Below are 15,417 nucleotides of genomic sequence, written 5' to 3' on the forward strand. Positions count from 1 at the left end.
GCTGACAAATGACCTGTTACATTCTTAGACAGTAATGTGATGAACACTGAAGGAAAACTGGCCCTCTGATCTAAATCTCTCTCTCCCCAGAGTACACAAACACACAAATGCATTAATAAATAGGGTTAATGTGCTAGCTCTTGCCAAGCATGAGTTCACTCAGATACACTTAATGTCAAAGAGCTGCAAATGGTTTATTTGGTAAAAGAAGCTCCACCCTTTGGGGAGCTTTCAATTCAACCCAAGCAGCAACAAGAATTTTGTTGAAAGAACTAAAGAACCCTGCAATGACTAAAATAATCATGAACATGAGACATTAGCAAAAGGTTCATAGTTATAATAAATAATAGATAATAAAAATAGGAGATTAAGTTGTTGTGATAAGTGACAGCATCAGCATCATATATTTATACTGCACATAGAGATGCAGTATAAAACAAATAACATATATATATTTAAGTACATTTCACTGCATTGCAACAAACAGTCAAAACAAGTAAATCTGTTCAATAACACGGAAGTAAAATGCTGCTCATCCAGTGGGACATACTGTCTCAAATCTCTTAAAATCACTGATTCACTTTATTAACAGTATTCATGTTACATTTTTTCATCAACTGAAAATAGATTATGGTAAATTTATGCTTGGAAACAACAATACCATTCAATATAGTATTTGTGAGACCAAAGAATAACAACATAATCACAGCAGCCTTTTGTGGTCATTGTATGTTCTGCCTATAATTACATTTTGTGTTAGCAATTGTTTGACAACATATCCAAATGGGTTGCCCCAGCTAAGCAGGCCTGTGGGGGAATATACAGAAATAATTGACATAAAACATACTCTTTAAACCCCTTCTAACACACACACACACACACACACTGTATTTAACATGGCTCCACGGTAGTCCATAGCTCCCAGTGAGTGATTTTAATGATATGAGCTTGGCTGTCAAGTAATTAAGCACATGCAGCAAGCTGTAGGATTAATTTAATAAAGAGGGATCCTGCTGGCAAGGGCTGCACAAGCAGAGAGATACTGCAGTAGAAGTACTGGCCTATTTCTAAATACCCTTTTAATACTAAGGTTTGAGGAAGGGAATGCCAAAGCATGCAATAGGTTTCAGTCTTGCTTTTGTCTGCTGCACTTCACTGAAACAGCTGTTTGCAGCCTTGAGTGACATCTTAATGCACAGTGAGACAGGACAGTCATCTATTTTGGAACTGTTTGTGAGTGCTGCTCACGTTGGAGATCATAGTATTCTAAATTAATTAACTTCTTCTTGCTCTATCTCTGGGATAGTTTCTCAGCTGCTTCTGTAAATTGCATTCTAATGTGTAACTCTGTCTTGTGGTGTGCCCCAAGGTTCCTTCACAGGTCCCATTTTCTTTGCTTTTTATATTGTTCCTCTCAAACTAATAATAAGACCTCCTTCTAATTTTTACCTCATGATAGGCCAAGTTAATTTCAAGAGGAGACAGAAAGAGTTTCATATCAAGTCACTGAGAATGTCACAATTATGTATACGTTTTCTAATTGTGCAAGAATGTCTTATATGTAAAAGCATCTTACTCATGCATGTGAGATTTTAGTTTAGTATTTGAATGAGTTTTCCTTAATTCATAGTAATTTTAATACTGTCTCTGATCGCCCCTTCATACTTTCCATTGCTTAGATACCTACTCACTGTATATTGGTATACTATTAGAGCACTATGTGGTCAATCCTGTGGGAATTGACTAATGTGTTGACCCCATTTACATTCTTAGTGTATTACCTTTTTAATGCTAATCCTTGATTTTTCATGTCCTTAATCTTCTAAGTACTGTATAGAACAGTATAGATGAACTATACCTGATTGCTATACTATACTGTTAATAAGAAAATCAATGTTTGTGACAACAGAGGTGGATTTTACTTACAATATATTTTACATCTATAAAATATTTTTGCTTTCTTATATTGAACTCAAATAAAAGAAACCAGGAATTAAAAAGCATAATCAGAAAATGTATTTCTCTATTTTATGTATTTTTTATTAGGTTTTTTTTTTCCAGGTATGTATTTTAGTCAGCATATAAACTACAATCCAAGAAGAATACTGCCAGCATACACTATATCATATATACTCATATACAGCTATGCTGAACACCAGCCTCCATGTGAAATACAGTATATTTTGTAGGTGTGGAATTGGAGGAGTGCAGTGGGGGGATGGGTTGCAGAGCTTTTAGTTTCAGCGCTAAATTAGAGAATTGAATTGAATGTGAAGCTGGCTGCATAATAGTGGCTGTCTTGCTGGGATTGCTGCTATGGCAAAGTGCTGCCGTGAAACCACACATTTAACAAGCCAATAGCAGGTCTGTGTTGGAAGGAGATCCCCAATCAAAAGTGGAGAGACAACAGATGACGTATTGTGGGTTGGGGGGATGAAGTGCCGCTGCTGGGATCTGAGTGTCTGTGATTATTCTACACGTGTCTGCGTAAGTACCTGTATGAATGGGTTTGATACATAGAACTCATATGATTTACATGCTTAATCTACTTAGATGTTTTGAGACATATTGTCCAAACTAAATTATTTAATACATGAGTACATTTAGTTTCATTACAATACATGTCATTTAGCTTACAATTTTATCCAAAGAGGGAGTCCAGCCACTGAGCTTATGGTTGGAGAAATGACCGCTCTACCCCTCAGCCACAGCCAGAGTGAAGCTACTGTCATACATTTCCATCACTACAATTAATCTGAGTGTTTTAGAGCACTACAGAGCATACACTGAGTCTCCTCACATGCATCTGGTGTATGTGCATCCACTTGGATGTAACTCTGTTTGACGTATAAAAGCAGAGAACATAGACTGAGAAAAACAGAGGGAGAGAATTGAGGAGTGAGGAAAAGAGTGCACATGTGTGGGTGAGGCACAATGCACCAGTGAAAATATATTCATCCATCAGCATCAATGTGTGGGAGAGGAAGAACCAATTAATATGTATTTAACTTTACTATGCTCTCTTTTCCTGTTCCTGTTCTCTACTTCTGCAGAGGATATAGAGCAAGTTTTTCATCACAACTACAGAAGCATGTTCTATTCTAGACAAAATATATATACATTTAAGAGAAAGAAAGTAATAATGCAGTATATATTACTACTGAACTTGAAAAACATGAACTTTTTCTGCTTTTGCACCACTGATAGCCAGTGGTCGGACAAATTTTGCTGCTTTACATACATGCAATGAATTTCTGAACGCAAATGTCCGAGTGAGACGCTCCAGAATTTCTGCAGACTTTCTGTGCCTGGCCTTATGTTAGTAGAAATACAGGAGAAGTCAATGTGGGAACATATGTACCTCCATACATCTGTCCCATTCCCGTGAATGAGATATCTTAAGAATGACTTCCTTCAAACTTGGTACAAAGATTTCACTTGGACATGTTTGTATTGAACATGATATCTTAAGATCAGCTTGATTGAATGTATCTTCAAATTTAGCACAAACATTCACTTGGACTCGATGTCAATGATCAAGGTCACAATGGCCTCAAAAACATGATTTTGGCCTCTTGAATGACTACTTGAGGGAATTTTTTTCACTTTTCATCAGTTGTCACTTGGACCCAAAGATGAAGTAATTACGTTATTCGAAATATGAACATGGAAATTCAGTGGTTTGTGGAGGCATACAACCGCAGTGTCATAATTCTAGTTCGATAGTGGGTTTATTTTTAGGTCCTGAGCTAAGTAGTGTCCACATATCGTACGTGGTGCCTTTGAAGTGGTGTTATTAATTTCCTATTCGGTCATTTTTGAATTAGTGTGAGTCACCGAGGCTCCAGTTCAGTCTCGTCTAGACTGCTGTGTGTGAGTGTATGTAAAATGGAGAGTTCAGGGCTCTGGGGGTGAAATTATTCACCATTCTAGCGTGGAGATTTAATATCTCTTTGTACCTAAAATACCACGTCGGTTAAAACCCCTGCAATGGTCAGGTCCTTCATTACATCACATCGTCAAAGAAACTCTGGATATGCATTAAGTACTGTTTGAAGTATAATGGAAAGAAAGGTAATTGTCTCGATGTTGGCATAAATTCTGTTTTCAAAAGAATGCTTCTGGAGAATATTTTAACAATAAAATGTTATTCGTTGTATATTTGAAAGATCAATAATGATACAGATGGAAACATCACTATTAACTATGTAGTTGGCTCACAGCCATACCTTTTCAACCAGCACAATGCTTCTGGTAAATAACCACTGCTGTTAGGTTTCACTCCACTGAGCTGTGTCATTAACTAGTTTGTGGTGTGTGTGTGTGTGTGTGTGTGTGTCTATTTGTATTTGATATTTGTGAGGATCTTTTCCACTAGCTTAAACCTCTCCAATTTATTCCAAAACAAATGAATAAAATGAGTGTACTTTATCTTTAGCTTAAGAATAAAAAGGTGCTTTTTTAATCCACTTCCACTCTACTGAAAAGACAGACATTGAAAAGCCGGATTTAGCTAGATTTCTCCTCACTGCCCAGCCACAGGATTAGCTTTTGTAAGTCTCACAAGCATTGATGTAGCTTGTAAAGAAACAAGAACCAGCACTCAGCCCTGATTCCATTGGCATAATTGGTGTCCCGTAAGTTTCAACGTGGCTGTTGAATACACACAGGGCAGCTTGCAGCATTGATTTGGTTTGTCGAATGTAAAATCTGGCCAATATGTTCACAGAGGAGATGAGATCCATTATGCTAGTATTTCTCCTCCTGTTGATTGGATCGCAAAAACATTATTCAGCTGCAATTAATCCCCAGGAGCCAACAGAACACTGTTAAGAGTTCATCATAATCAATAGTGTTTACTTGACATGGCGGCTTCGCTACGAGTATATTTATCTTACGATTTCCCTCATCACTGTTGAAATGTGTAATTGTGTGATAGAAGTAAAACAAGTTTCTCAGTAGGGACCGGTGTCTGTGCATGTGTGCCCGTGGGTTTTATATTCATGGATAATACAAACGACAGGGAAACATCCTTAAGTACCATAAGTGCATCACTTGCATCATCCTTTATATGTTTTGTCTCTAAAAGGCCGTTGTTGGATCGTAACTTCAGCAGAGATTCCCCCCCGCTGCAAAACACAAGAACCTCCTCCATCTCTCATTGGTCTTTGTACATGAGACAAAATTCACTTAGTCTGACAGTTAAGATTTTTTATTTAGTATGTACAAGCATATATATACAAGTGCAGTGAAAATATGCTGCACTGAAATGTGCTGCACTACAGAAATGTTCAAAAGAACACAGGCATAATGCCAAGGAAAGAAAGTATTTCTTGGGCTACTTGTGTAATTACTTTTAACTATAAGATAAATCTAAAACTGAAATTTATATAAGATAAATCCCGATAATTTCAGGATACCAAACTTGAAAAATAATTATGGCTGCTCTGTTTATAGTTTTCATTAAGATAAAGACTATACAGTGGAATTCTACATTTTCTGAATTACTGGTCCAACATGGAAAAAATAAATCCCCATACATATATGTAAAATCCCTGTATGAAAATAAACATATAATTAATACGTAAATAATAGACAGGCAGAAAAGGCATAAACTAAATGTCATGTTGGGACTGCATTAGGTTACAAAATGGAGGTGGATCAGAAAATGAGACCAAAAAGTTTTTAAACTGCTCTTCTGCACTTATTTGCTCCAATGAGACGTCTATAGAGTAAAACAGAAACACTGTGAAATCTCCACATTGATGGTTTAGAAAAGAGGAGAGAATAAGTATCAATTATGAATTTCCTCATATAGCTACAGAAACAGTGGCATGCATGCAGCTCATCAAAATCTTTATTGCATAGAACATACCAGAGCTTCCCATCTAATTTTCTTTTAACCTAATTGGTTCTATACAGCTCATAACAGCAGTATGTGTAATATACACAATGCTGTATTTGTATCCTTTTTTTTAAGTGCTTGCCTGGACATTATATAAGTAAGGCTGCCAGCTGTGCATCATTTGGACAAGAACATGTCAGAGTAGCATATTTCAAGGAAAAGTCCATGTAGTGTAATGGGATCATTAAAAGTCAATTTAGCCAAACCAACACAGATAAATGAGGGAGGGAGATGACAATGCTGATATTATTTCTTTGCAGATAATGTCCTGCTTTTTCTGTTTCTAAAGTGATTTCCCCTCTCTCCATCTGGCACTGGAGTCATGATTAAAGCAATATTAGTTTTTTTTCATTGGGAGACTGATTCAGAGAACAATAGATATGCTATTGACTGCAAAAGACACAACTGGAACCCATTCAAAAGAACCTGAATGTTTCTGTCTATCACAGCCCTGTCAGACAAGAAATGGGGATCCCCTGCCATTTTGGCCCCTCCTTGTGTCAGTGTGAGCAAGGCTGTTGTCCATAGATCAAGTCCAATACAGCAGTTCCTTGCCAGCAGCCACTCCTCCATTTTGGCTCTGAATGTGCCTGTATCTGTATGTGTCTGTTTATCAATAGACTCTTATTATTGTCCAAGGTGAGTGAAACCAGCCAAATCCACATAAGCTCATTATTATAGGTAAAACAGAACTCCTGGCTCGAGAGCTGGCTCAACAACTGAGCAGCAGTTGTATGGCTTCTGGCTGCTGCTCGTTCATAACTGAGATGGATATTGTCCAGCTCTTTGAAATCTGCTGCAAATCAGCCGAAACAAGAAAATGTCCAGACAGTGAGTCCTGGAAATTTCCTGGAGTTTGCCTTTCACATAAGAAGAAGGCAGCGAGAGATTGTCTGGATCAGACACTTTCACAACAATAAAAAATCAAAACGATCAGGTGTGTGGTGGCACCTGGGTAGAGCACAAAGGAGGCAGGTCATCATTTTGTTTACAACACATCAACTCTGATGTTGGCTCTTATCGCCAAAAGTTGTTGTTGACATCTTTGTCTGCCTGTTCTACTTGTATGGAACTTCTTTTTCATCCTGAGATTTTTGTACAACCATTGTCCAGACATCATACGAAGGGTCTGGCAGGACAACTTACAGAAAATGTCCAGAGTAACTAACTCAGAGACACAGCCCCTCCAGATTATATTTGAAAAATGTCCAAATGTCAGTGCATGTCTGAAAGCAGCACAACACTTAAAGGATACTGGTATCTGACGACCACTTAAAAGATTCCCATTAAGATTATAGTTATCTGATTCAAACTGAGGTTTATATTTCCCTCATACTGGACTGGAAGGTAAATGCCAAGGTGCTTGTGGGAAGGGCCACAAAGCAGTCTTTATTTCTTAAGGAAGCTTGTTTCTTTTAATTAACACAGCAAGACATTACATAACTTTAACAACTTGGTTGTTTTGAGAGCAATATTGTTTCAGTCTGCTGGGGCAGAATCATCAGACCTGGCAAAGCTAGCAAGATGAATATGCTGATTAAAAAAAAACACTGGGGCTGAGCTGGAACTGCTCTGGAGCTGTTAACAGTTTGGAGAGGAAGATCCTGCAATAACTGTCTGTTGTGGAAAAGATCTTGAATCCCCTCCAAGATCTAATAGTAGAACAGTAGAGATCTTTCAGTAATGGCTTAAGGATTTGCATATACCAATACCTGCATTAGACTACAGACCATAAACTCTGATTGATGTCCTTAGTGGCTAAAATGTTCATCACATTACAATAAATTAGTGTTAGATAGAAGAGATAACATTTCAAGCTCTATTTGTCTTACTCACATTGCTGCCACCTTACATTGGTTCAGCCACAACATTAAAACCAGTCAACTGATTTAATGTTGTCGCATATCGTTGTGTGTTAGCTATAGTTGACCGAGGGAAGGCATTTTGCAGAGTAAGGACTTTGGATTTGGTCCTCTTACACTTTAATGGACTGCAATTGCAACAGCCAGGACATTACATATCGATGTCCGAGGACTAATCTCAGTAAAGAAAAAGGTTATGTTGTTTTCCCCATGCTATTGCTTGAAGTAGCCACTTGGGTATATGTTAGGGCTGTAATGATTCTCCAAATCCATAGTTTGGTTTGGACGTCGGTTTTTGAGCCACTGTTTGGTTCATACCTCGTCTTTTTTTGATCTGAGGATGTAGTGGGTGCGTAAGAAAAACCGAGGGAGGGAAATTTTAGTAGGTCTAGGGTTGGTGTCTTGAATGGGCTCTTTGACTGGATGTGACAAAAGGCGTGTACACAAGGTTTCCCTTTAAACCACTTCAACGAGTGAACATTGTCTGGGCCATTTTTGTTCACTGTTTTACATTAAATGTCTTTTAAATATTTTAGCTACACTGTATTGCACATTTCAAAAATAGATCAAAAGACATCATAACCAGACATGAACCTCATGCAGCCTTTTGAAGTCCTCTTAGTGCCGCACTCGAAGAATGACGCAAAAAAGAAAAAAGAGTGGCTGTTATCGATGACTCTCAGTCTGTTAGTGGCATGTTGTTTGTCATGGACTCACAGGGAGTTTGGCCCGAGGACACTTCATCACTCTCGCCATTGACACCCACAAGTGATATGTTTTTTTTTTTTAGCTGTGATAAGACTGATCCTGGCTAGACGTTCAATCTGAAAGAGACATCCATCGTTCTCGTAAGAAAGCTCACGTTGTAATTGTTAGACCCACTGGTTATTCCAACTGTGTCAAACGGATTGTTATGATGGTGTTTGCTTTTACTGTGTTTTTTATTTGCAGTGTCTTTACAAGAAAATTATGGCAGAAAAACAACTAAGCGCTCCCCAACCTCACAGGTTTTTAGTTGCCTCTGTCTCTCTCAAAGGGAATTTCATTCTAACGGATTAGACTGTTTTGTAGACTCACTGCCCAAACAGCTCTGCAAATTGGATAAACACACACACACTTGCAGACCCAAGGACATACACATATACACTTGGGGCAGTGCACCCACACACCAAACCATGCCTCGGGGGAAATAAACCTCAGCCACACTGTTGTAGCATTAATGGCAAAAATCCTAAATGGTATTTTAAACCAAACAGAGAGAAGCATTGAACTCTTGCACAGAACAGAGTCTGGAAAATGAACGGCAAAGTCACCTGTCTTACAACTTTTTCATAATTTTGTCCATGACTAAAAACGATAAGCAAGATAAGCAAGTACCCTAATAACATCCAATTACAGGTGGAGAAGCAGATACCTTCTGTGCACTACCAGGGTGCACACAGTTCATATATAAACCTATTAAAGCCACTTTGTGACAGCATTTCAATTTTAATGTGATTTAAGAGGTCAGTATTATATTACGTGTTACAGTCTGTCAAATGACGATAATAAATTATCATGTCCAACATATTCATAAATACTGTGGATAACACTCTGAAAGATGATGAACTGCCCATGCATAATTAACAGCTAGGAGCAGAATGAGAATATATTCTTGATCTGGCCTGGATGTTTTATTAATGCTCCTCTGTATCTGTCATATTGCTGTTATCTATGCTATAAAGTGCTGCATTATTCACTATAGTAAATGGAATGAATAGATTTGGAAAATTCTCAAGAGACTAACTCCTAAAGCAGGAATTGCGTCTTGAGATGGGCCCTTTGCCCTTTTCGTGCACGAGTGTGCGCTGGACGTGCAGAGCAATGTCCCGTTATGAAGTTGCCCCCTCCAATAATGAACTGCTGCTTCTCTTCATAACAGGATGTCAAGACTTATGATAGCTTGTGAATTGCTGTTCAACAGCTACTATACACTGTATCTGCTTCTCCCTTTTCCCTCAGGAACACTTTACGCCAGAGTGCAAATTCAAGGAGTCGGTGTTCGAGAACTATTATGTGACATACTCCTCCATGATATACCGGCAGCAGCAGTCGGGCAGGGGCTGGTACCTCGGTCTGAACAAGGAAGGAGAAATCATGAAGGGGAACCACGTCAAGAAGAACAAGCCAGCAGCCCACTTCCTTCCCAAACCTCTTAAGGGTGAGCATATCCTCTTGCACACTTTACTGCTGTCGACAGTGATGCATTGTCAAGGTTGTCAATTCTCGAATTTTTAAATATGAACTTTAGAAAATGTCTGAAATAATGGGTAGAGCTCAGTAGAGCATGCAGAAGGGAAGGATATGATGTACAAATTCTGCAGCTGGAAACACAGTTATTTTTTACAGAATATTTTCACCAGCACCGACCTGTATCAACAAATGCTCTTGAAACGCATCATCTTTCCAAGTTGACTATTTGCCTGCGTCATCTACGAGTGTGGCACATCTCTATCATCCTGAGATATTTGTAGTCCTTTTCTTTATTGTTGTGAACGAAGAAAAAAAAAAGTTTAAAAAGAGAAGTCCACATCTGTGCTCATATTTCAGCTTTGAACAGCTGACCAATCAAAGTGTTTAGGGGGTGTGACTTGTCATTTTATGGAAAATTGTAGCGGAATTGTGTTGCTGAAGCTATCCAACCATCCAACAAGCAAAAATGCAGGAATACTGGCAACTTGAGAAGCGTGCAATGCTAGGCATCAGGGATAAACTTGCTGTAGCTACATGATCTATTGAGAATGTTTTTCTTGATTAATCAGCAGTATCATTTGTCTAGCTGGCAAAAGGGTATTTTTCCCAATAAGAGCCAGTTTCTGAGCTCAAGCTTTTTTTGCTTAAAAGTCCTGATTTTCAATCTGGACTTTCTTATACTAAAGGCTAAATGAGATGTTTTCTAGATGACTTTCTGCCATTAAGCATGTATTCAGTGGCTTCCTCTAGCTGGTCACACTCCACTGCAGATACAGAGCAGCCGGGCCATCATGTGTGACCAGAGGCAGCCAGAACAATATATCTAAATGCTGTTAATAGTAGCAGGATTAATTTTCTATACAGGAAAGCCAAAGAGAACCCTTCCCACCTAAACCATGTGTGTGGTAGTACCGCTGGGGGAAAAAACAGGTTGACGACACAAGGAAAATATTCTGAAAAGGCCATTTTCATCCTTAATAAGAAACAGATTTACCTGTCGACAGTTAGTCCATTTTCACTTGAGTGGAATAAAATAAGAGATGCTTGTTTTTGTGTGTGCACACAATGGCATGCCTGCTAGAAATCCTGGTTGTATACGTAATCTAACCTACTGGTTTTATGAAGAATCAGATACAGTATTAGGTCAAATAGTCAAAGTGAAAATTATTTGGTGTTTTAACGGCAGTTCCGGCAGTTTTTGAACAATTTAATATGTTGAATCAACAATTAAATGAATCTCCTTTTTTGATGTCTTATGAAAAAGAATCAATTTTGACTTGAATTAACACAGAAATGCATCTGGATATTCTTGTATTAAAATATATTATCACGACTTACAAAACAGTACAGTATCATATAACTTTGTCGTTTTTTAATTATTTCAAATGGATAAAAATACACAAAACATCTATTAAAAGATTTGCCAGATTCTCTACATCCTCACGGCAAAAAAAGTAGAGGTTGTAGATTTAATACATCTGTAACTATCTTTGTAATACTCCTTATGAGCAGCTTCACTTAGATATTATCATAACATCGATTTCACTAGTGAATTAAATTCTCAATTTCTTTTATTTGTCAACGCAACGCTGCCCCTTGCATCTTTGCTGGAGCCCTTCCAGCAAGCATCTTATTAAGAATCCATGTCTGCCCTGCGAGATCACTATAATAGCTTTTCACATTCATTTAACAGGCAGTCCAGGGGGTCTCCAACACACTTAAGAGCAACAGCTAAAGAGTAATTGCCTCACTTTATGCTGAGAGCAAAAAAACTGAGAAAGAGAACAACAAGGATAGATATAGGCTGGATGACACATTAATTCTAACAGACAGCAAAAAACCTTGCCCTCAGCATCCCTTTATGTATTTTATCCAGAGGCAGAAATATAAAGATAACATTTTATTAAACAGATGTGTTGTGTAGATGTGTAGATGTAATACTCAAAGATGTAAGTCATCTTTTGCACACTTTAAATAAGCCAGACCTGCAAAATATTTACTGAAACTCCTACGTGATTCAAATTCCAGATGTTGCTAACAAGTTGTTTGTAATGCACTTTGTGTGGCAAAGACAGAGAGGGCGAAAAATTTAGGAGAATTTGTTCCAGCAGCTCATAAAGATTCAGAGGCAGTGGTGTTACAGGGCACCAATTAAGAAGCTGTCTCTGCATTGGCAGTGGCATTGCCTGCAGCCATTACTCACTGCTCTTCTGGTTCCAGTCTGTGAGTCTGAGCCCACAGCCTCTCATTCTGTCTTCCTCTGGATGGAGAAAGTTCAGCTCACGTCAGTCAAGCCCAAACAGGAAAATCCTCTTAAGATTCTTGCAGAAAGTCTTGATGCACGACACAAAGAGCTCAGGGAAGTGTGTATCCTGTTAAGTGGTGTCTTCCACAGACGACACAATGAGACTTGTGTGGAGAAATGTGAAAAAAAAGACTAGATGGGTGGTTACTGGGGATTATGTTTAAAAATGAATAGTAGTAGTTGTGTTGTTGTGGAGGTGATACCCTGACCATTAGATCAGTAGCCAAACATTGCAACTTTGCAATACTCTCACTAACAAGACCGCTACCAATCACCAGCAGTTTCCCAATGTACCCTGCCATTGATTGATGTGTATGCACAAGGATGGTCTCTGGATTGCAGCTCAGGAAAAACTGCTGGGCTAAGTGAAGTGTCTAAAAGACTATGTTTGCTGTTTCAGCCACAGATTCCCTTAGGAAGGAACATCAAATAGCATTCTAGGCAGAAGGATGTTGACAACATCCTGAAACCAAAGACTGTGAACCTCAGATTTCTGATATTTCTTCTGAAAAGCAACTGCTGAGATGCAGATTGGACCAACTGCATACACAGCAAAGCGAGAGCACTAGCTACTCCTGAATTTATAATGCTCTGCTGTAAATGTAGAATTTTTTTTTTACATTAACACCAAGCAGATCTGCTGGGATCTCTTGATTCAGCAGTTTGAAGGGAACTATAAGTAAAACCTTATTATACTATGGCAGGACCTTCTCTAATAACCAAAGCAGACTATCACTTAATATTTCCATTACCACAGTTCTTGTTTATTGTTATGTTTGCCCAATTTCAATCTGTCTGATTCACACTTCTCTTGTGTTTCCACAGTGGCGATGTACAGAGAACCATCCCTCCATGACTTGACAGAGTTCTCCCGCTCTGGCAGCGGCACGCCCACTAAGAGTCGGAGCGCCTCGGCCGTACTCAATGGAGGCAAAGCCGTGAGCCAGAACGAGTCGACGTAGCCCGGTCGCCGAATCCAGGCCTGTGGCCGAACCATGAAACCTTACCTCCAGCAGAGTGTGACTCCAAGCAGACTTCTCTCACCGATCAGCAGTTCAGGACTAGCTACAATAAACAACACACAAAGACCCACAACCCATCTATATATTAAAAAAAACTGTCAATCATTGTTTCTGTCTCAAAAATAGTATCAATAAGTATGAAACTTAAAGGCACATAAACCATTCTGGACTTAAAAAAAAGAATTAAATATTTAATTTTGGCCTTGAGATCCATTTATTATCTTGATCACTCTTTTGGTGATGACTGCATACCAGTTAGCTCATCTTTATCTCACATTGTTTTGTCTTAATTTCATGTGGACAATAACTTTTCTTAGCTCATTTAGACACCAAGCACTCGTGCATCTGTCAGACAGGGACAGGAAGTTAGACATGTAGGTGTTCAGGGCAACCAGTAATGGTGCTGGTGTACAAAGGCTGCAGTGGTTCAGTACAAGCCCTGATCTATGTCTCTTCCCTGCTTCTGTGAATACAAAGCCTATAAACTCCCTGGCGTGGCACAGCCTGGAGTTGCTGGGACTGTGGCCAGCCAGACGGTAGCTCTCCTGCATCCTAGTGCACACGCTCCGAGACTGAGCTCTCTAGCATGGGAAAATGAAGCCTATGTTCAGCTGACCTGAAATATACAAGGGACAGTGTGGCTCTCTTGCAGTTTTTTTCCAGAGATACCACAGCTGCACCTTGTTTTTTGCTAATTTTCTGAATTAGCAGAGAGCTTTTTATTTGATAACTGGTTTTGTTTTTGTCCCCTGTTGTTCTCTTCCCTTGCCATTGTTCAGTACTTGTATTTTCTGTCACCGTTTCATCATTGAAAGAAGTTCCAGCAAACCAAAGACAGAACGTAAGAGTGTCCCTTTAAGCCACTGAAAACCAAGTCAGAATAAAGGCAAAGCTGGAATTTATTTTCATTGTACATTTTTAATGAAAGAAAGCAAAGATTTGTTGGGCAAAAAGGAACAATGGTAAAAGGAAGTGATTTTAAACACTTAAAAGTTGGCAGCGTGCTTGATGTCGTGCTTTTTGCTGATGTGCTCAATGGCCGAGGTCTGAAACAATTAATCTGTGTCCCCATTCCCTCTGTTACCTCTGTGTTCACAATGTCTCCGTCTTTTGTCCTCGTGATGGGTTTTAACCTTTTGTGTCATGCTTCAACCCGCCCTGCCATCCTTTTTTGTCGACTTCTATTGACTGATAAAGTTCACCATAGGAATATGGTGCAACAAGCCCTTTCCCAGGATGCTTGTTATGTGTTTGAGTAACTTATTGTGGTGACAAAATTTTCTATATTAAAAAAAAAAAAAGAAAACTGTGGACTTTTAGGTGGCTTAACATTTTATAGGACACGTCATATTTGTAAAAGTGAAAAAACTAAAATGAAAAAAAAAAAAACATACAAAAATGAACATCTTCCCTTTCTTGCACAGGGCATGTACAAACACAATTATGTACAAAAAGGACCCTTTTTGTGGGCTATGTACTCTTCCCTTCAGCTACATAACTTCTTTCTGGTACATGCTTCTGGGAGGCTTTCTTTTCTTGGTTTCCTCCGGAGGTGGTTTGTATTAGGTGAACCTATCTGTTGCATGGGAGAAAGCAGGGAAATTCTGGTCTAGAGCTGCATGATGTAGGCTATGTGTATTAACCCATGTTGGATCATGTGTTCCAAACTACCAGGCTAAATCTGATGAAACAACATATACAGACAGACATTGTGGCTGTCTGATAACTTCCAGTTGTTTATTATTTGTTGTATACACAAAAATGCACTGAATAAAATGTTTATATTAAGATATACTTTTAAAATGTGTGAGAGTGTCTTCTTTCTCTTTTCAGATACAATGCAGCCATCACAATATATAGGAGATTGGGTTTATGGAAGTAGATGTTAGTTGGCAAGATCTGCAATAATTGGTGGTGTACAAGTGTGAATCATCTATGATGCGTTCAAGTTTCTCTCTAGAGGAACTCCTGAACATACATTCATACATGGCATCTTTTCGAGCTGTGGATGCCGACATATCGAGGTGGGATATAACCTTAATTGCCTCAGAGATGAGTCTGGTGCACAGGCTTACAGGGCTCATTCCATCT

The 15,417-nt window shown here is 38.8% G+C and overlaps 1 protein-coding gene across 6 annotated transcripts in view; it reads left to right on the forward strand.

The window, feature by feature from the left end:
- Window positions 1–15,129, forward strand: part of fgf13a (fibroblast growth factor 13a) — an 87,576-nt gene extending 72,447 nt beyond the window's left edge. For all 6 annotated transcript variants that reach the window (XM_069531769.1, XM_069531768.1, XM_020082546.2 and 3 more), the window contains 2 exons: window positions 9,769–9,967; window positions 13,130–15,129. In XM_069531769.1, coding sequence (XP_069387870.1) covers window positions 9,769–9,967; window positions 13,130–13,266 — 336 coding nt within the window. In that variant the 3' untranslated portion in view covers window positions 13,267–15,129. The remainder of the gene's footprint in view (window positions 1–9,768; window positions 9,968–13,129) is intronic.
- The last annotated feature ends 288 nt before the right edge of the window (window positions 15,130–15,417 follow it).

This window comes from Paralichthys olivaceus, chromosome 9 (genome assembly GCF_024713975.1).
Source record: "Paralichthys olivaceus isolate ysfri-2021 chromosome 9, ASM2471397v2, whole genome shotgun sequence".
Taxonomy (NCBI): domain Eukaryota; kingdom Metazoa; phylum Chordata; class Actinopteri; order Pleuronectiformes; family Paralichthyidae; genus Paralichthys; species Paralichthys olivaceus.